The 22,579-nt window shown below is 44.5% G+C and overlaps 1 protein-coding gene across 4 annotated transcripts in view; it reads left to right on the forward strand.

The window, feature by feature from the left end:
• The window catches only part of LOC128686111 (orphan steroid hormone receptor 2), a 565,796-nt gene that overhangs the window by 497,547 nt on the left and 45,670 nt on the right, over positions 1 to 22,579 (forward strand). For 3 of the 4 annotated variants that reach the window (XM_053772796.2, XM_070083301.1, XM_070083302.1), the window contains 3 exons: positions 13,708 to 13,855; positions 18,228 to 18,427; positions 20,739 to 20,948. In XM_053772796.2, coding sequence (XP_053628771.1) covers positions 13,708 to 13,855; positions 18,228 to 18,427; positions 20,739 to 20,948 — 558 coding nt within the window. The remainder of the gene's footprint in view (positions 1 to 13,707; positions 13,856 to 18,227; positions 18,428 to 20,738; positions 20,949 to 22,579) is intronic. The other variant, XM_070083300.1, reaches the window with a different exon arrangement.

The raw sequence follows: 22,579 nt of genomic DNA on the forward strand, positions 1-22,579 counted from the left end.
CTACAGTGATAGTAACTGTAGTGATAGTAACTAAAGTGATAGTAACTGTAGTGATAGTAACTACAGTGATAGTAACTGTAGTGATACTAACTACAGTGATAGTAACTACTGATAGTAACTACAGTGATAGTAACTACAGTGATAGTAACTGTAGTGATTTTAACTACAGTGATAGTAACTACAGTGATAGTAACTAAAGTGATTGTAACTACAGTGATAGTAACTGCAGTGATAGTAACTGTAGTGATAGTAACTACAGTGATAGTAACTACAGTGATAGTAACTGTAGTGATAGTAACTTCAGTGATAGTAACTACAGTGATAGTAACTGTAGTGATAGTAACTACAGTGATAGTAACTGTAGTGATAGTAACTTCAGTGATAGTAACTACAGTGATAGTAACTACAGTGATAGTAACTACAGTGATAGTAACTACAGTGATAGTAACTGTAGTGATAGTAACTACAGTGATAGTAACTGTAGTGATAGTAACTTCAGTGATAGTAACTAGAGTGATAGTAACTACAGTGATAGTAACTACAGTGATAGTAACTACTGACACTACTGAAGTCTGTCAGCTCAGACTGACATTACTTAAGTCTGGCAGCTCAGACTGACCTACTGAAATCTGCCAGCTCAGACTGACCTACTGAAGTCTGCCAACTCAGACTGACACTAGTGAAGTCTGCCAGCTCAGACTGACACTACTGAAGTCTGGCAGCTCAGACCGACACTACTGAAGTCTGTCAGCTCAGACTGACACTACTGAAGTCTGTCAGCTCAGACTGACACTACTGAAGTCTGCCAGCTCAGACTGACACTACTGAAGTCTGGCAGCTCAGACTGACACTACTGAAGTCTGCCAGCTCAGACTGACACTACTGAAGTCTGGCAGCTCAGACTGACACTACTGAAGTCTGTCAGCTCAGACTGACACTACTGAAGTCTGGCAGCTCAGACTGACACTACTGAAGTCTGCCAGCTCAGACTGACACTACTGAAGTCTGGCAGCTCAGACTGACACTACTGAAGTCTGGCAGCTCAGACTGACACTACTGAAGTCTGGCAGCTCAGACTGACACTACTGAAGTCTGGCAGCTCAGACTGACACTACTGAAGTCTGCCAGCTCAGACTGACACTACTGAAGTCTGCCAGCTCAGACTGACACTACTGAAGTCTGCCAGCTCAGACTGACACTACTGAAGTCTGCCAGCTCAGACTGACACTACTGAAGTCTGCCAGCTCAGACTGACACTACTGAAGTCTGGCAGCTCAGACCGACACTACTGAAGTCTGCCAGCTCAGACTGACACTACTGAAGTCTGCCAGCTCAGACTGACACTACTGAAGTCTGCCAGCTCAGACTGACACTACTGAAGTCTGCCAGCTCAGACTGACACTACTGAAGTCTGCCAGCTCAGACTGACACTACTGAAGTCTGCCAGCTCAGACCGACACTACTGAAGTCTGGCAGATCAGACTGACACTACTGAAGTCTGGCAGATCAGACTGACACTACTGAAGTCTGGCAGATCAGACTGACACTACTGAAGTCTGGCAGATCAGACTGACACTACTGAAGTCTGGCAGATCAGACTGACACTACTGAAGTCTGGCAGATCAGACTGACACTACTGAAGTCTGGCAGATCAGACTGACACTACTGAAGTCTGGCAGATCAGACTGACACTACTGAAGTCTGGCAGATCAGACTGACACTACTGAAGTCTGCCAGCTCAGACCGACACTACTGAAGTCTGCCAGCTCAGACTGACACTACTGAAGTCTGCCAGCTCAGACCGACACTACTGAAGTCTGCCAGCTCAGACTGACACTGTTGAAGTCTGCCAGCTCAGACTGACACTCCTGAAGTCTGCCAGCTCAGACTGACACTACTGAAGTCTGCCAGCTCAGACTGACACTACTGAAGTCTGCCAGCTCAGACTGACACTACTGAAGTCTGCCAGCTCAGACTGACACTACTGAAGTCTGCCAGCTCAGACTGACACTACTGAAGTCTGCCAGCTCAGACTGACACTACTGAAGTCTGCCAGCTCAGACTGACACTACTGAAGTCTGCCAGCTCAGACTGACACTACTGAAGTCTGCCAGCTCGGACTGACACTACTGAAGTCTGTCAGCTCAGACCGACACTACTGAAGTCTGGCAGCTCAGACTGACACTACTGAAGTCTGCCAGCTCAGACCGACACTACTGAAGTCTGCCAGCTCAGACTGACACTACTGAAGTCTGCCAGCTCAGACTGACACTACTGAAGTCTGCCAGCTCAGACCGACACTACTGAAGTCTGCCAGCTCAGACTGACACTACTGAAGTCTGCCAGCTCAGACCGACACTACTGAAGTCTGCCAGCTCAGACTGACACTACGGAAGTCTGACAGCTCCGACTGACACTACTGAAGTCTGTCAGCTCAGACTGACACTCCTGCAGTCTGGCAGCTCAGACTGACACTACTGAAGTCTGGCAGATCAGACTGACACTACTGAAGTCTGGCAGATCAGACTGACACTACTGAAGTCTGGCAGATCAGACTGACACTACTGAAGTCTGGCAGATCAGACTGACACTACTGAAGTCTGGCAGATCAGACTGACACTACTGAAGTCTGGCAGATCAGACTGACACTACTGAAGTCTGGCAGATCAGACTGACACTACTGAAGTCTGGCAGATCAGACTGACACTACTGAAGTCTGGCAGATCAGACTGACACTACTGAAGTCTGGCAGATCAGACTGACACTACTGAAGTCTGTCAGCTCAGACTGACACTGCTGAAGTGTGCTAGCTCAGACTGACACTACTGAAGTCTGTCAGCTCAGACCGACACTACTGAAGTCTGCCAGCTCAGACTGACACTACTGAAGTCTGCCAGCTCAGACTGACACTACTGAAGTCTGCCAGCTCAGACTGACACTACTGAAGTCTGTCAGCTCAGACTGACACTACTGAAGTCTGCCAGCTCAGACTGACACTACTGAAGTCTGCCAGCTCAGACTGACACTACTGAAGTCTGCCAGACTGACACTACTGAAGTCTGGCTGATCAGACTGACACTACTGAAGTCTGCCAGCTCAGACTGACACTACTGAAGTCTGCCAGCTCAGACTGACACTACTGAAGTCTGGCAGCTCAGACTGACACTACTGAAGTCTGCCAGCTCAGACTGACACTACTGAAGTCTGGCAGCTCAGACTGACACTACTGAAGTCTGTCAGCTCAGACTGACACTACTGAAGTCTGCCAGCTCAGACCGACACTACTGAAGTCTGCCAGCTCAGACTGACACTACTGAAGTCTGCCAGCTCAGACCGACACTACTGAAGTCTGGCAGCTCAGACTGACACTACTGAAGTCTGGCAGCTCAGACTGACACTACTGAAGTCTGTCAGCTCAGACTGACACTGCTGAAGTGTGCTAGCTCAGACTGACACTGCTGAAGTGTGCTAGCTCAGACTGACACTACTGAAGTCTGCCAGCTCAGACTGACACTACTGAAGTCTGGCAGCAGACTGACACTACTGAAGTCTGGCAGATCAGACTGACACTACTGAAGTCTGGCAGCAGACTGACACTACTGAAGTCTGGCAGATCAGACTGACACTACTGAAGTCTGGCAGGTCAGACTGACACTACTGAAGTCTGGCAGATCAGACTGACACTACTGAAGTCTGGCAGATCAGACTGACACTACTGAAGTCTGGCAGATCAGACTGACACTACTGAAGTCTGGCAGATCAGACTGACACTACTGAAGTCTGGCAGATCAGACTGACACTACTGAAGTCTGGCAGATCAGACTGACACTACTGAAGTCTGGCAGATCAGACTGACACTACTGAAGTCTGGCAGATCAGACTGACACTACTGAAGTCTGGCAGATCAGACTGACACTACTGAAGTCTGGCAGATCAGACTGACACTACTGAAGTCTGGCAGATCAGACTGACACTACTGAAGTCTGGCAGATCAGACTGACACTACTGAAGTGTGCTAGCTCAGACTGACACTACTGAAGTCTGGCAGCTCAGACTGACACTACTGAAGTCTGCCAGCTCAGACTGACACTGCTGAAGTGTGCTAGCTCAGACTGACACTGCTGAAGTGTGCTAGCTCAGACTGACACTACTGAAGTCTGCCAGCTCAGACTGACACTACTGAAGTCTGGCAGCTCAGACTGACACTACTGAAGTCTGGCAGCTCAGACTGACACTACTGAAGTCTGCCAGCTCAGACTGACACTACTGAAGTCTGGCAGCTCAGACTGACACTACTGAAGTCTGCCAGCTCAGACTGACACTACTGAAGTCTGCCAGCTCAGACTGACACTACTGAAGTCTGTCAGCTCAGACCGACACTACTGAAGTCTGGCAGCTCAGACTGACACTACTGAAGTCTGCCAGCTCAGACTGACACTACTGAAGTCTGGCAGCTCAGACTGACACTACTGAAGTCTGGCAGCTCAGACTGACACTACTGAAGTCTTCCAGCTCAGACTGACATTACTGAAGTCTGTCAGCTCAGACTGACACTACTGAAGTCTGGCAGCTCAGACTGACACTACTGAAGTCTGGCAGATCAGACTGACACTACTGAAGTCTGGCAGATCAGACTGACACTACTGAAGTCTGGCAGCTCAGACTGACACTACTGAAGTCTGGCAGATCAGACTGACACGATTGAAGTCTGGCAGATCAGACTGACACTACTGAAGTCTGGCAGATCAGACTGACACTACTGAAGTCTGGCAGATCAGACTGACACTACTGAAGTCTGGCAGATCAGACTGACACTACTGAAGTCTGGCAGCTCAGACTGACACTACTGAAGTCTGGCAGCTCAGACTGACACTACAGAAGTCTGGCAGATCAGACTGACACTACTGAAGTCTGGCAGCTCAGACTGACACTACTGAAGTCTGGCAGATCAGACTGACACTACTGAAGTCTGGCAGATCAGACTGACACTATTGAAGTCTGTCAGCAGATCAGACTGACACTACTGAAGTCTGGCAGCTCAGACTGACACTACTGAAGTCTGGCAGCTCATACTGACACTACTGAAGTCTGGCAGCTCAGACTGACACTACTGAAGTCTGTCAGCTCAGACTGACACTACTGAAGTCTGGCAGCTCAGACTGACACTACTGAAGTCTGGCAGCTCAGACTGACACTACTGAAGTCTGCCAGCTCAGACTGACACTACTGAAGTCTGGCAGCTCAGACTGACACTACTGAAGTCTGGCAGCTCAGACTGACACTACTGAAGTCTGTCAGCTCAGACTGACACTACTGAAGTCTGGCAGCTCAGACTGACACTACTGAAGTCTGGCAGCTCAGACTGACACTACTGAAGTCTGGCAGCTCAGACTGACACTACTGAAGTCTGGCAGCTCAGACTGACACTACTGAAGTCTGTCAGCTCAGACTGACACTACTGAAGTCTGGCAGCTCAGACTGACACTACTGAAGTCTGGCAGCTCAGACTGACACTACTGAAGTCTGCCAGCTCAGACTGACACTACTGAAGTCTGGCAGCTCAGACTGACACTGCTGAAGTCTGGCAGCTCAGACTGACATTACTGAAGTCTGGCAGCTCAGACTGACGCTACTGAAGTCTGGCAGCTCAGACTGACACTACTGAAGTCTGGCAGCTCAGACTGACACTACTGAAGTCTGGCAGCTCAGACTGACACTACTGAAGTCTGGCAGCTCAGACTGACACTACTGAAGTCTGGCAGCTCAGACTGACACTACTGAAGTCCATGCAATATTCGAGATATGTTATTAATGAAAACTTAAGATATCAGACATATTAAGCAAATATTCTAAATTTACATGTAACAGATAAGATAATTGTATATATAAATTCTGATGTATTCCAGTTTACCCTTTTGGGGCCTAGTTGTTGAACCTTTTGTGTGTCCGTATGTTGTTGGCCAACCATCCACAGGGTATGTGATGCACAGTAAACTAGTCACTACCATCTTTGTACATTCTCCAGGTCTGTAGTTTACCTTGCCTTAGATGGTGCTTTCAAGAGTGCAGTAGTACTCCAGCCTGGAGGGCACAAGAGTACTCCAGCCTGGAGGGTACAAGAGTACTCCAGCCTGGAGGGTACAAGAGTACTCCAGCCTGGAGAGTACAACAGTACTCCAGCCTGGAGGGTACAAGAGTACTCCAGCCTGGAGAGTACAACAGTACTCCAGCCTGGAGGGTACAAGAGTACTCCAGCCTGGAGAGTACAACAGTACTCCAGCCTGGAGAGTACAACAGTACTCCAGCCTGGAGAGTACAACAGTACTCCAGCCTGGAGGGTACAAGAGCACTCCAGCCTGGGGAGTACAACAGTACTCCAGCCTGGAGGGTACAAGAGTACTCCAGCCTGAAGAGTACAACAGTACTCCAGCCTGGAGAGTACAACAGTACTCCAGCCTGGACGGTACAAGAGCACTCCAGCCTGGGGAGTACAACAGTACTCCAGCCTGGAGGGTACAAGAGTACTCCAGCCTGAAGAGTACAACAGTACTCCAGCCTGGAGAGTACAGCAGTACTCCAGCCTGGGGAGTACAACAGTACTCCAGCCTGGAGAGTACAACAGTACTCCAGTCTGAAGAGTACAACAGTACTCCAGCCTGGGGAATAGAACAGTACTCCAGCCTGGAGAGTACAACAGTACTCCAGCCTGGAGAGTACAACAGTACTCCAGCCTGGAGAGTACAACAGTACTCCAGCCTGAAAAGTACAACAGTACTCCAGCCTGGAAAGCACAACAGTACTCCAGTCTGGAGAGTACAACAGTACTCCAGCCTGGAGAGTACAACAGTACTCCAGCCTGGAGAGTACAACAGTACTCCAGCCTGGAGAGTACAACAGTACTCCAGCCTGGAGAGTACAACAGTACTCCAGCCTTTAGAGTACAACAGTACTCCAGCCTGGAGAGTACAACAGTACTCTCCAGCCTGGAGAGTACAACAGTACTCCAGCCTGGAGAATACAACAGTACTCCAGCCTGGAGAGTACAACAGTACTCCAGCCTGGAGAGTACAACAGTACTCCAGCCTGGAGAGTACTACAGTACTCCAGCCTGGAGAGTACAACAGTACTCTCCAACCTGGAGAGTACAACAGTACTCTCCAGGCTGGAGAGTACAACAGTACTCTCCAGGCTGGAGAGTACAACAGTACTCCAGCCTGGAGAGTACAACAGTACTCCAGCCTGGAGAGTACAACAGTACTCTCCAGGCTGGAGAGTACAACAGTACTCTCCAGCCTGGGGAGTACAACAGTACTCCAGCCTGGGGAGTACAACAGTACTCCAGCCTGGAGAGTACAACAGTACTCCAGCCTGGAGAGTACAACAGTACTCCAGCCTGGAGGGTACAAGAGTACTCCAGCCTGGAGAGTACAACAGTACTCCAGCCTGGAGAGTACAACAGTACTCCAGCCTGGAGAGTACAACAGTACTCCAGCCTGGAGAGTACAACAGTACTCCAGCCTGGAGAGTACAACAGTACTCCAGCCTGGAGAGTACAACAGTACTCCAGCCTGGAGAGTACAACAGTACTCCAGCCTGGAGAGTACAACAGTACTCCAGCCTGGAGAGTACAACAGTACTCCAGCCTGGAGAGTACAACAGTACTCCTGCCTGGAGGGTAGTACAACAGTACTCCAGCCTGGAGAGTACAACAGTACTCCAGCCTGGAGAGTACAACAGTACTCCAGCCTGGAGAGTACAACAGTACTCCAGCCTGGAGAGTACAACAGTACTCCAGCCTGGAGAGTACAACAGTACTCCAGCCTGGAGAGTACAACAGTACTCCAGGCTGGAGAGTACAACAGTACTCCAGCCTGGAGAGTACAACAGTACTCCAGCCTGGAGAGTACAACAGTACTCTAGAGAGTACAACAGTACTCCAGCTGGAGAGTACAACAGTACTCCAGGCTGGAGAGTACAACAGTACTCCAGCCTGGAGAGTACAACAGTACTCCAGCCTGGAGAGTACAACAGTACTCCAGCCTGGAGAGTACAACAGTACTCCAGGCTGGAGAGTACAACAGTACTCCAGCCTGGAGAGTACAACAGTACTCCAGGCTGGACAACAGTAGTACTCCAGCCTGGAGAGTACAACATTACTCCAGCCTGGAGAGTACAACAGTACTCCAGCCTGGAGAGCCAACAGTACTCCAGGCCTGGAAATTACAACAGTACTCCAGCCTGGAGAGTACAACAGTACTCCAGGCTGGAGAGTACAACAGTACTCTCCAGGCTGGAGAGTACAACAGTACTCCAGCCTGGAGAGTACAACAGTACTCCAGCCTGGAGAGTACAACAGTACTCCAGCCTGGAGAGTACAACAGTACTCCAGCCTGGAGAGTACAACAGTACTCCAGCCTGGAGAGTACAACAGTACTCCAGCCTGGAGAGTACAACAGTACTCTCCAGCCTGGAGAGTACAACAGTACTCCAGCCTGGAGAGTACAACAGTACTCTCCAGCCTGGAGAGTACAACAGTACTCCAGCCTGGAGAGTACAACAGTACTCCAGCCTGGAGAGTACAACAGTACTCCAGCCTGGAGAGTACAACAGTACTCTCCAGCCTGGAGAGTACAACAGTACTCCAGCCTGGAGAGTACAACAGTACTCCAGGCTGGAGAGTACAACAGTACTCCAGCCTGGAGAGTACAACAGTACTCCAGCCTGGAGAGTACAACAGTACTCCAGCCTGGAGAGTACAACAGTACTCTCCAGGCTGGAGAGACTCAATATCAATAATTATTTTTGCCCATGTTTGTTTACAAGTTTGACAATGATTGTTGAACTTGGTTAATTATGTAGAGCTTCCGCTGCTATCAACAGTCACATAGTGTGACCTGGTTTCTTCGTGGTTCTTGATAGACTGCAGTTATCCAGATCAGCAATAATAATAATAATAATAATAATAATAATAATAATAATAATAATAATAATAATAATGATAATATACAAGGTATATGACATACTACTATACAGAAAGCTCCTTGTTATGCATAGCGCTTCCCGCAAATTAGGTCAATTTTGTCCTCAGGATGCGACCCACACCAGTCCACTAACACCCAGGATGCGACCCACACCAGTCCACTAACACCCAGGTACCCATTTTACTGATAGATGAACATGGACAGCATGTGTCTTAAGGAAACACGTCCTGAGGTTTCCACCCGTACCGGGGATCGAACGATGAACCTCAGTGTGTGAGATGAGTACACTAGCAATCGAGCTACGTTGTATATAAAGTATTGTATATGAATATGTTTTCTGTTACCTTCACGTTCATATTTATATAAAAAAATATGAACAGCCTCTGGGATAGTCTCCCCTCTGGTGACCCACAGATCTGAGGTAGTCTTCCGTCTGGTGAACCACAGATCTGAGGTAGTCTTCCGTCTGGTGAACCACAGATCTGAGGTAGTCTTCCGTCTGGTGAACCACGGATCTGGGGTAGTCGCCCCTCTGTTATTTTCTTTGGTGGTCTCCGTCACGTCACGGGGTGTGGGAAACGTTGTCAGACTGAGGGGACAATGATCACGGGGTGTGGGAAACGTTGTCAGACTGAGGGGACAATGATCACGGGGTGTGGGAAACGTTGTCAGACTGAGGGGACAATGATCACGGGGTGTGGGAAACGTTGTCAGACTGAGGGGACAATGCTCACGGGATGTGGGAAACGTTGTCAGACTGAGGGGAAACGTTGTCAGACTGAGGGGACAATGATCACGGGGTGTGGGAAACGTTGTCAGACTGAGGGGACAATGATCACGGGGTGTGGGAAACGTTGTCAGACTGAGGGGACTGATCACGGGGTGTGGTAAACGTTGTCAGACTGAGGGGACAATGATCAAGGGGTGTGGGAAACTTTGTCAGACTGAGGGGACAATGATCACGGGGCACCTCAGAGTGCCATCTCTGAACACACGATACCAACATAATATTTAGCTCAGCTTGACACCAACATTTCCTTAAGATTCTCAATTACCTACTCTTGAAGGTGTGTACTGGGTGTGTCTCCGTCTACCACCACCCTGACATTAAACACTTACTGCCTAACATCCCTGGAATCCATTTGTATTCTCTTGTGCTTGCTCTGTACTCCTAGTGTCCACGTTTCCTTAATCAGTCTGTTATATAATTTTTAAGTTCCTACTGGTTGCAGCAAACACTGCTTCCACCTAACACTAAGCTCACTACCACTGTTAACAAATATTCAGGTCTTCACGAAGGATTCCTTAAGTTCCCGTCTCATTTTACCCTCCTCCAAGGTTTCGTTTATAACTGCTGATGCTTTACCTTTGATGGGTTTCGAGTGTTTTTCTACTCCCGCAGCCTAGCCTTGGGCCAGGCTTATCTGGTTTTTGCCTGGTCAACCAGCCTGTAACTGCTGGTGGCCCGTTAGCCCACATATCCATTACAACGTGTTACATTTGGCACTTGTTTGAGGAACTTGTCAAGTTTACTCTGAAAGACTTCTACACTTGTCCCAGCAGTGTTTCTGATATCTTCTGGTAAGATGTTAAACAGTTTGGGACCACGGATGTTGATACAGTGTTCTCTTATTGTACTCACGGTATCCCTGCTTTTCTCTGGGTTTTTTGTATATTTCCTCCTATATCTCTCACTCCAGTATGTTGTTACGGCAGTGTACAGATTTAGGACCAGGCCCTCAAGTACCTTCTATGTATATATTATAATGTATTTCTCTCTCCTTCGCTCTAGCGAGTACGTATTTAGGATCTTGAGGCGTTCCAGTGATTTAAATGTTTTATTGTCAGCACTAGTTTACAGCAAGTAGGGAAACGTCCATGATATTATTGGACTGTGCAAGTGTCCACCAGTCAACTTTTTATAGACCTTATCTGTATTTAGTTTCCTTGGGATAACTTGAGAATGCTGCTTCTGATAGGGTTCATACTTTCAACACATTTAATAAAGTTTGGCTTGTGTTGTACTGAGCAGTAACTGGGTAACCAGATATCTTGTTAATGCTTCTTCTGACTGCCTTCACATCTACACTGCTCATATTAGAAACTTATGCAACATTTTGTACTATTTCTTTTGTATATATTGAAGTAGAGGATGTATCGGACACCTGAACGATGTTTATGGGGTCAACACCCCCGGTGCCCGGTCTCAGACCAGGTTTTCTTGTGGATCAACACCTGATGAACCAAGCTACTTACCTATTTGGAGAGTGTTTTGGGGGTTAACGCCCCCGCGGTCCGGTCCCAGACTAAGTTTCCCAGTAACTGGTATGATCGGTGGAGCTATTGGTGTTAGCTGCACGAAGTCGAGCGTATATATAGATTGTGTTTTGATTACCACAAGGCGCAGACCTGTTATTGAAGTCTCAGGTCCGCTAGAATATTATAGGAACGACTCAATATTACGTGGCACTAAACGCAATTCCTGGTATTCCTAGACGATTAAATGTAATGCATAGTTGGTATGAGTAAGGCAGAAGAGTATCGCAGAAGTGGAAGGACCTTGTACATGGTCCGCCCTGCCTTCCCCTCCTACTACCCTTCCATGATTCCCCCCCCCCACCACTACTCCCCTTTTGTAACCCCTGACACACACACACACACACACACACACACACACACACACACACACACACACACACACACACACACACACACACACACACACACACACACACACACACACACCCGCCCCTCCCCCTGCTACCTGACTGACCTTAGTCGTCCCCGAATGTAAATATCACGACCTTTATAGTCGCTCAGCAGGAGCGATTGATCATTGTTTTTGTAGTGAGTTGTGGCACTGACCACATCATTGTGGCATGGATCGCTACCTCGTGGTACTGACCACTTTTTTGTAGCATTGATTGCTTCCTTGTGGCACTGACCACTTGTAGCACTGATCACTTCCTTTGTGGCACTTGTCACTTCCTTGTGGCATTGATCACTTCCTTGTGGCATTGAACACTTTAGGCACTATGGAGGAGCCTGTGGTGAATCCCTCATTGGTGGGATCCTGTGAAGGAGCCTGCAGTAAGCTCCTGAGTGGTGAGATCGAGCGCCAAAGAATTATGGATCGTGAATATATGACTGACATGCAATGAAAGATAACGAAATAAAGACACTAGGTTGATTTTAATATTGTTATTATTACCATCAGATCTTCTGTAAGTCCTTCATATACAGTGTAGGTTTTCTTAAATATATATATATATATATATATATATATATATATATATATATATATATATATATATATATATATATATATATATATATATATATATATATATATATATATATATATAGGTTTATAAGAAAGTTGATCGTATTACCTTCACTGGGGTTGTAAAGCACCTCGGGACTGGCAGACATGGAGTCTATCCATGATAGGAAGGGTAGCTCCAGTTTCTCGGATCAAGAGTATTTCATAAGCGTTGAGACATTTCCTTGAAGGGAAATTTTAATTGTGAATCGTTAAGGGATAAAATAGCAGATATTTTCCCAACAAAATTCAGGGAGGCCTGTTCCAGGGCCTGGTCCAGGGCCTGGTCCAGGGCCTGGTCCAGGGCCTGGTCCAGGGCCTGGCTCAGGGCCTGGTTGAGGGTCAGGCCTCACGAGTGTGAAACAGGTCACAGGTCACACAAGGAATGAGATTATAGCTTAAATATTAGCGTGTGTGACGATGCTGTAACTTTGTCTATACTGATACCATCAAAATTAGCCGATAATGATAACGATAGTTTAGCACACCCCTCCTGTTTGACACACCCCTCCTGTTTGACACACCCCTCCTGTTTGACACACCCCTCCTGTTTGGCACACCCCTCCTGTTTAGCACACCCCTCCTGTTTGGCACACCCCACGTGTTGAGCACACCCCGCCTTTTTGGCATACCCCTCCTGTTTAGCACACCCCTCCTGTTTGGCACACCCCTCCTGTTTAGCACATCCCTCCTGTTTGGCACACCCCTCCTGTTTAGCACATCCCTCCTGTTTGGTACGCCCCTCCTGTTTAGCCACCCCTCATGTTTAGCACACCCCTCGTGTTTAGCACACCCCTCATGTTTAGCACACCCCTCGTGTTTAGCACACCCCTCGTGTTTGCCACACCCCTCGTGTTTGCCACACCCCTCGTGTTTGCCACACTCCTCGTGTTTGCCACACCCCTCGTGTTTGCCACACCCCTCGTGTTTGCCACACCCCTCGTGTTTGTCACACCCTTGTGTGTACTAACATGTACCTTGTTTGTTGTTGTCTGGGTCGAGTGCTCAATTAACACAAAACTCTGCTAATAAAGTATTTTAACCTTAAGATGTAATTGATTTATATAAATGAATTACCTCTGTATTAAATTCAGTTTTGTAAAGAGAAAAATATTCTGCCTTGTATGTTAGAGTATTCGTGGTTTGCTTTTAATTATATTACTGTATTACAGATTCTATATAATTTGTAGTTTGATCCAGCATGAGGATTAAAAAATAATGAATAATTTTTGTATTATACTTAACCCAAATACTGTACCTTTTTTCCATCTTTGGTACAGCCTGGACCATCTTTGATGATGGTCCAGGATGGACCGAAACGTCATATTAATTAATATCAATATTTAGTTTGTGAGTTGGTACTCTTTGATTTTTTGGCTATAAAGACAAATGTTTCGTTTTCAGGTGATCTAGTGGATAGCACAAGTGCTCTCTCCAACCCCCTGTTAGTAACAAGTGCCGGAGGTTTGATGGTGACCAACCCCGCCCTCTTTACCCACACCATGCTTAGTGCAGCACCCACCCTTCTGCTCGGAAACTCTCCTGTCCTTGGGTAAGAACCAAGAGTGTCAGTCAAAAATTATAATTCCTCCCTCGGTCGAGCCCCAGAATTCTCACGGTTCATAATGCGTGTGCGGTTCACTTAACACTTCTGCTCAAACGCGTTTTATGGTCAGCTTATATTATTACCCGTTTTTTTTTTCATAATGCTTTTTTTTTTTTTAATTTTACGTGGCATACGACCACTAAATTGTTGCTTGGTACACGACCACTAAATTGTTGCTTGGTACACGACCACTAAATTGTTGCTTGGTACACGACCACTAAATTGTTGCTTGGTACACGACCACTAAATTGTTGCTTGGTACACGACCACTAAATTGTTGCTTGGTACACGACCACTAAATTGTTGCTTGGTACATGACCACTAAATTGTTGCTTGATACATGACCACTAAATTGTTGCTTGGTACATGACCACTAAATTGTTGCTTGGTACACGACCACTAAATTGTTGCTTGGTACATGACCACTAAATTGTTGCTTGGTACATGACCACTAAATTCTTGCTTGGTACATGACCACTAAATTCTTGCTTAGTACATGACCACTAAATTCTTGCTTGGTACATGACCACTAAATTGTTGCTTGGTACATGACCACTAAATTCTTGCTTGGTACATGACCACTAAATTCTTGCTTGGTACATGACCACTAAATTCTTGCTTGGTACATGACCACTAAATTCTTGCTTGGTACATGACCACTAAATTCTTGCTTGGTACATGACCACTAAATTCTTGCTTGGTACATGACCACTAAATTCTTGCTTGGTACATGACCACTAAATTCTTGCTTGGTACATGACCACTAAATTCTTGCTTGGTACATGACCACTAAATTCTTGCTTGGTACATGACCACTAAATTCTTGCTTGGTACATGACCACTAAATTGTTGTTTGGTACACGACCACTAAATTGTTGTTTGGTACATGACCACTAAATTCTTGCTTGGTACATGACCACTAAATTCTTGCTTGGTACATGACCACTAAATTCTTGCTTGGTACATGACCACTAAATTCTTGCTTGGTACATGACCACTAAATTGTTAGCTAACAGAAGAATTTCATTTCAAATATCCTCAGTCTTAAGATTTTTAATATAAACATTTAAAGAGATCTGACAAAAAAAATGATTTTACGTATATATATTTTGTTGTACAATTATAAAATAAAAAATACTATGCAAAAAAGATAATATGGATATAGTAAATTTGATATCAGTCCCGACTCCAGTGTTCAACTCACCTTGACGTACCGTACCCAGGAGAGTTGTGTGCTTCAGCTGTGTATATAAGTACCGTACCCAGGAGAGTTGTGTGCTTCAGCTGTGTATATAAGTACCGTACCTAGGAGAGTTGTGTGCTTCAGCTGTGTATATAAGTACCGTACCTAGGAGAGTTGTGTGCTTCAGCTGTGTATATAAGTACCGTACCTAGGAGAGTTGTGTGCTTCAGCTGTGTATATAAGTACTGTACCTAGGAGAGTTGTGTGCTTCAGCTGTGTATATAAGTACCGTACCCAGGAGAGTTGTGTGCTTCAGCTGTGTATATAAGTACTGTACCCAGGAGAGTTGTGTGCTTCAGCTGTGTATATAAGTACCGTACCTAGGAGAGTTGTGTGCTTCAGCTGTGTATATAAGTACCGTACCCAGGAGAGTTGTGTGCTTCACCGTGTATATAAGTACTGTACCCAGGAGAGTTGTGTGCTTCAGCTGTGTATATAAGTACCGTACCCAGGAGAGTTGTGTGCTTCAGCTGTGTATATAAGTACCGTACCCAGGAGAGTTGTGTGCTTCAGCTGTGTATATAAGTACCGTACCTAGGAGAGTTGTGTGCTTCAGCTGTGTATATAAGTACCGTACCTAGGAGAGTTGTGTGCTTCAGCTGTGTATATAAGTACCGTACCTAGGAGAGTTGTGTGCTTCAGCTGTGTATATAAGTACTGTACCCAGGAGAGTTGTGTGCTTCAGCTGTGTATATAAGTACTGTACCCAGGAGAGTTGTGTGCTTCAGCTGTGTATATAAGTACCGTACCTAGGAGAGTTGTGTGCTTCAGCTGTGTATATAAGTACCGTACCCAGGAGAGTTGTGTGCTTCACCGTGTATATAAGTACTGTACCCAGGAGAGTTGTGTGCTTCAGCTGTGTATATAAGTACCGTACCTAGGAGAGTTGTGTGCTTCAGCTGTGTATATAAGTACCGTACCCAGGAGAGTTGTGTGCTTCAGCTGTGTATATAAGTACCGTACCTAGGAGAGTTGTGTGCTTCAGCTGTGTATATAAGTACCGTACCTAGGAGAGTTGTGTGCTTCAGCTGTGTATATAAGTACCGTACCCAGGAGAGTTGTGTGCTTCAGCTGTGTATATAAGTACCGTACCCAGGAGAGTTGTGTGCTTCACCGTGTATATAAGTACTGTACCCAGGAGAGTTGTGTGCTTCAGCTGTGTATATAAGTACCGTACCTAGGAGAGTTGTGTGCTTCAGCTGTGTATATAAGTACCGTACCCAGGAGAGTTGTGTGCTTCAGCTGTGTATATAAGTACCGTACCTAGGAGAGTTGTGTGCTTCAGCTGTGTATATAAGTACCGTACCTAGGAGAGTTGTGTGCTTCAGCTGTGTATATAAGTACCGTACCCAGGAGAGTTGTGTGCTTCAGCTGTGTATATAAGTACCGTACCTAGGAGAGTTGTGTGCTTCAGCTGTGTATATAAGTACCGTACCCAGGAGAGTTGTGTGCTTCAGCTGTGTATATAAGTACCGTACCTAGGAGAATTGTGTGCTTCAGCTGTGTATATAAGTACCGTACCTAGGAGAGTTGTGTGCTTCAGCTGTGTATATAAGTACCGTACCTAGGAGAGTTGTGTACTTCAGCTGTGTATATAAGTACCGTACCTAGGAGAGTTGTGTGCTTCAGCTGTGTATATAAGTACCGTACCCAGGAGAGTTGTGTGCTTCAGCTGTGTATATAAGTACCGTACCTAGGAGAGTTGTGTGCTTCAGCTGTGTATATAAGTACCGTACCTAGGAGAGTTGTGTGCTTCAGCTGTGTATATAAGTACCGTACCTAGGAGAGTTGTGTGCTTCACCGTGTATATAAGTACTGTACCTAGGAGAGTTGTGTGCTTCAGCTGTGTATATAAGTACCGTACCTAGGAGAGTTGTGTGCTTCAGCTGTGTATATAAGTACCGTACCCAGGAGAGTTGTGTGCTTCACCGTGTATATAAGTACTGTACCCAGGAGAGTTGTGTGCTTCAGCTGTGTATATAAGTACCGTACCCAGGAGAGTTGTGTGCTTCAGCTGTGTATATAAGTACCGTACCTAGGAGAGTTGTGTGCTTCACCGTGTATATAAGTACTGTACCTAGGAGGGTTGTGTGCTTCAGCTGTGTATATAAGTACCGTACCTAGGAGAGTTGTGTGCTTCAGCTGTGTATATAAGTACTGTACCCAGGAGAGTTGTGTGCTTCAGCTGTGTATATAAGTACCGTACCTAGGAGAGTTGTGTGCTTCACCGTGTATATAAGTACTGTACCTAGGAGAGTTGTGTGCTTCAGCTGTGTATATAAGTACCGTACCTAGGAGAGTTGTGTGCTTCAGCTGTGTATATAAGTACCGTACCTAGGAGAGTTGTGTGCTTCACCGTGTATATAAGTACCGTACCCAGGAGAGTTGTGTGCTTCACCGTGTATATAAGTACCGTACTTTTACTTACCAAGGCAAGCCTACCGAAGATTAAAATACATTCACCGTCACTCATTTTTTAGCAGAATAAAATATTGCCTGTTACCTTATTATTATTATTATTATTATTATTATTATTATTATTATTATTATTATTATTATTATTATTATTATTGGCCGGTGGTAGATTTGCTCGCCCTCCCGAACTTAGTGCTGAGAACCGCCATTCTCCGGTATATATAAAACATGCAATCTTCAATATTTTTGTAAAATACAGAAAAAAATATTAGACTTTCTTATTCTATTCAAGTTCAATAATAGACGTAACCTATGGAGAATGCATGTTTAATAGTAAATTACAAGAATTGTTGGTGTTGGTCATTTAGGCTTTTCCCATGAGTGGAGAGGAGCCTCGTGGAGCGTAGAAAGATTTTTGGTCGACCATATTCGAGGATTCTGGGAATTAATGTAGCCATCCAAATGAAACCAAGCTTCGGTCCAGGACCAGCCATCCAGGTCCTCACCATCACCAGTTGCATAAACCACCTGACATTGTGAATCTACTCTCTTGTAATGTACTAAATAATAACTAAAAAAAACAAGAGATTGTAATAATATATGCATTCTACATTGTGTATAGGTTAAGTGTATACACTTACTGCTATGTAATTATTACAGGAGTGACTGGATGGGGCGTCTAAAAGAACTGCAGGAGCGAGGAGGTCTGGCTGCAGCAGCGGCAGCGGCAGCAGCAGCAGCCAGTTCAGGCAGTGACATTGACAGTCGAGACTTAGAAAATTCTCACCAGTACACATCTCGTAACACTGGTCAACCAGTTGCTATGGACCTGTGTGTTGTCTGTGGTGACAGAGCTTCAGGTAATTATTTATTAGTAATTATCAGTATGTAGTAACAAGAACAGAGGTAGGTTCTGTTCTAGTAACTATACACTGATAATTTAATCAATCAATATTTTTGTTTTAATTTCCAGTGTTTGTAAGAGCCTACTGCCTCCTCTTATAACCCATGCCACTGTTTTAAAAAAAGCTTGTGAGGAACTTTTTGGGATCACTTCGACATCACTTCTTATCAGTTTACAACTACTTCTCGCATTCTGCTAATGGCGATGAGAAACCTTCCTTATTTATTCATTATTTTTTATGTGTGGTTATCATATCTTCCTAAGTCATTTTTTTTAGCTGTGGGAGTCAATGTGTAGCTCATCTTTAGACGTTTTGTAGCTTGTCTACGTATTTCATTAGGTGCTACATATACCATTTTTGGGAGAATGTATGTAGTGGAGTTAATTTTATTTCGCATTCTGTGCCTATCATGTGGGTGGTAGTCAACAGATTACTGAGGTATATACTTAATGAGTCCAGGATCTGGGCACCTACTGTATTAGCTCTCATAGTAATAGTGAGTTATAGCATTTACAAGAATTTCTGTTTACATTCTAGGCAGTAAGGTGGTAGACAGCAAACATTCAGGGAACTAAACTGTTCTTTATATAGGCATGAAATGGGAGCCTATTAAATGTTTTGCCTCCTAGCAAGATTGCCTTTTTTTTTTGTCTCATGAATATGTAACAATGCTGAAACCTTTAGGTCTTCTCTGCCTATAGTTTCCTCCGTTCCCCGGCATATTCCTGGGAGACATGTAAGGCAATCCCAATAAGCGTTCATCAGCTACTGTAGCTTCGAAGGTTTCCATCCAGTATAGATTGTAGGGCTATTGCACCCTGACGTCATTATTTACATTCTACCAAGCCATATTGTAAAAAATTACATCAGTGTAAAAGCCTTGGAATGAGTTCCTTCTATATTTTCAGTGCCAGTTAATACAGAGTGGACATCTTTCTTGCCTGTGCTTTAGGACATCATACAGTGTGAGGAATTTTCAGTGGTACATGTAATGGAAAGTGAAAAAGAAATGAAATCCTGTACACTATGTTTTAAAAGCAAACCATATCACGGGTGGGGATAGAACCCGCGATCAGAGAGTCTCAAAATTCCAGACCGTCGCGTTAGCCACTGGACCAGCTAGCCACAATAAGATTCGTCCAACTAGATATATTTCTACACCATAGGAAGGTCATGTTAACGGCTTTGAGGGGACTTGAGCTAGAGTTCGTCACGGCCACGCTAGCTGGAGATTCGTCTAAAAACTTGCATTTGTGGTCACAGTGGTGCCTATACTAACCTTCCTCTGATGTAGAAATATACCTAGTTGGACGAATCTTATTGTGGCTAGCTGGTCCAGTGGCTAACGCGACGGTCTGGAGTTTTGAGACTCTGTGATCGCGGGTTCTATCCCCACCCGTGGTGTGGAAAATACTGTATATTTTCCGGAAATCCGGTAATTTATAGGTAAATAGATGCACTATATTGTATTTAATAAAAGTGTATTTTTAAAAAAAAGGACAGTCGCCATTTTGGTTTTGTATGAGCCAAGTAAACGTTAGTGTAATGGGAAGAATTTTTCGTGCTCTAGAGGTTAAAATTGGGCTGACACCTCTCAAATAGGAGGCGAAATTGTTGGATGTGCAGTCCTGCATAACTTGAGATATCAGGCGACTGGACAAGACAGCTCCAGGAACCTTAGATAAGTCTGTTATGTTATAGCTCTGGCCAGTTGTTATTTTCATGTATAGACAGTGAGGTTTTCTGAGTATGATACAACTTAATCTCCAGTCAAATTGGTGAGTGTTATGATTAAGATATATTCTCCTTCTGTTATATAAATGTGTGTATATACTATAATCCTTTTTTAATTTTAATATACAGTCCACAAATTTATATATTTACCAGCATTCCTGGTGATGTATATTTCATTTAATTAATAGGTCCAGAGCAACTTGTGGATATGACAGTGATAGGTATCGAAGGGGGACATTTTTTGCGACCTAGGTGTCCCAAATTCCTACTTGTCTAACTAATAAATAATAATTATCTATGTTCATTACTGTTATGTATATAATGATACATTCAGATAAATGTAATTTTCCACACGTGGTATGGTTTGTTTCCAATCGTGTCATTACGATTTCGTGAGTCATGTACACTGTTTTGTAATGTTGTACATGTATGGTTGAATTTAATGATTTGTATTTTTTATTATTGAAGCATGTGATAATTTGTTGAAAAATTTAATTAATTACCAATATTTTTCCTTTCATTAATTTTGCAGGGCGTCATTATGGAGCTATCAGTTGTGAGGGTTGTAAAGGTTTCTTCAAAAGGTCAATTCGTAAACAGCTTGGTTACACATGTCGAGGAAACAAGACGTGCGAGGTCACTAAACACCATCGCAATAGGTGCCAGTACTGCCGGCTGCAAAAATGTCTGGCGATGGGCATGCGCAGCGACTGTAAGAACGATACTAAGGATTTGTACAAAAGTTTGTGGTGTTTTGTCTTTTGTTTTCTTAGTCTTAGGCACCCTAATATTAAGTTGGTGGCCAGAGCAGGGGGTCAGTTAGAATCTGAGTACAGCTTAGGCTAATACAATTAAAGTTACCGCTTTTATGTAATTATCAGCCAGACTTATTGCTTGTTTTGTTTCTAATGACAAAATAACATGTGTTGGCTTCTTGTTTGTCTTATGTCTCTAGTCCACTTAACAATTAATCTTAAATGTAAACTTGTCTTGTATTGGTTATTAACATAATAACAAGCTTTGAGAGATAAAACAAAGCCGGTCTTAAGGACAAACTCAACCGAACTCTACCAGGCCTCTTAGATCATTATTTCATTAAGTTATTATGCATAACACATGCACACTATTATTTTATATACAGTAGATTGTTACCCAGTATGGTTATTTTTTATTTTATATAAAACTAAATTGAACATAGTGTAGATTTTCAAGTAGATAAAATTTTTTAGGTTATGTTTTTTGCTTATAAACACAAACTAAAAACTCAGTTAAAACTATCTCATTATATAAGGAGTGGTGATAGAGTAAAGGCTTAATAATTTGTACATTAGAGTGCTCACCCATAGACGTGACTGTACAGCTGATCTCTGTTAGTAGTTTCTTTAGACCACCTCACGTTAGCTTCCTTCACCCACCCTAATAGTCCCAAATACAATTGGCCTGCCCCCTCCACCCTTCCCCCTCCCCCTGTGCTGGCCGCCACACCCCTGTGAGCGCACACGCCTCTGTGCATGATGCGGAGATGCTAGAACCACCCTGGTGCTCACACCACCGGAGATGCTAGAACCACCCTGGTGCTCACACCACCGGAGATGCTAGAGCCACCCTGGTGCTCACACCACCCACTTGATCTCTGACCCTACACCACTGGTACCCTCATGACCAAGCTTTCTCGTGTAAATATTACCATTTTGTCTGTAGTAAGTGCATCCTCATTACTCACTTTTGCCACAGATGGATGCATTATACTAAATAGTATTCACGAAAAAATTCACATTATTGTCATTACAAAATACAATAAGCACTCGTACAAAACTATTCAATATAAATCACAGAAGGGGTGGGGCTGCAACTCCTGGCAGGGAAGTCCTAAGATTCGCAAGACTTTACCAGTGATGAATGCCGGCTTAATTAACCACTGGTCCAGGCCGGTGTGGCCCAGTGATACACACTGGTCCGCCAGTAAAACTTAAAGACTCGTATGCCATTGGTTCGAGTCCCACCTCCTGTGATATCCTAGCAAACATGTTATTACGATTTCGTGAGTCGATTTTATATATTGCGCTTTTTTTTCAAATACATTTCCAATATTGAATAGCACGTTCTCTGAAGTCAGTTTTACGTGCTGTCCAGCTTGGGAGGCACTCTTTCAATTGTGAGAGTTTACTGTATTTCACAGCAAGCGCTAAGCCCGTTTGGGTTATACAGCGATAAAATCACGTTGCTGTCAAGTGAATATTGTACAGGCAGTTAATTTGCTTGTGTTACTGTGCATATTCCTGTTAAGTGATTCATCACTGTACATGATGATTCATCACTGTACATTGTGATTTATTACTGTACATAGTGATTCATCATTGCACATGGTGATTT

The sequence above is a fragment of the Cherax quadricarinatus genome, chromosome 9 (assembly GCF_038502225.1).
Source record: "Cherax quadricarinatus isolate ZL_2023a chromosome 9, ASM3850222v1, whole genome shotgun sequence".
Taxonomy (NCBI): domain Eukaryota; kingdom Metazoa; phylum Arthropoda; class Malacostraca; order Decapoda; family Parastacidae; genus Cherax; species Cherax quadricarinatus.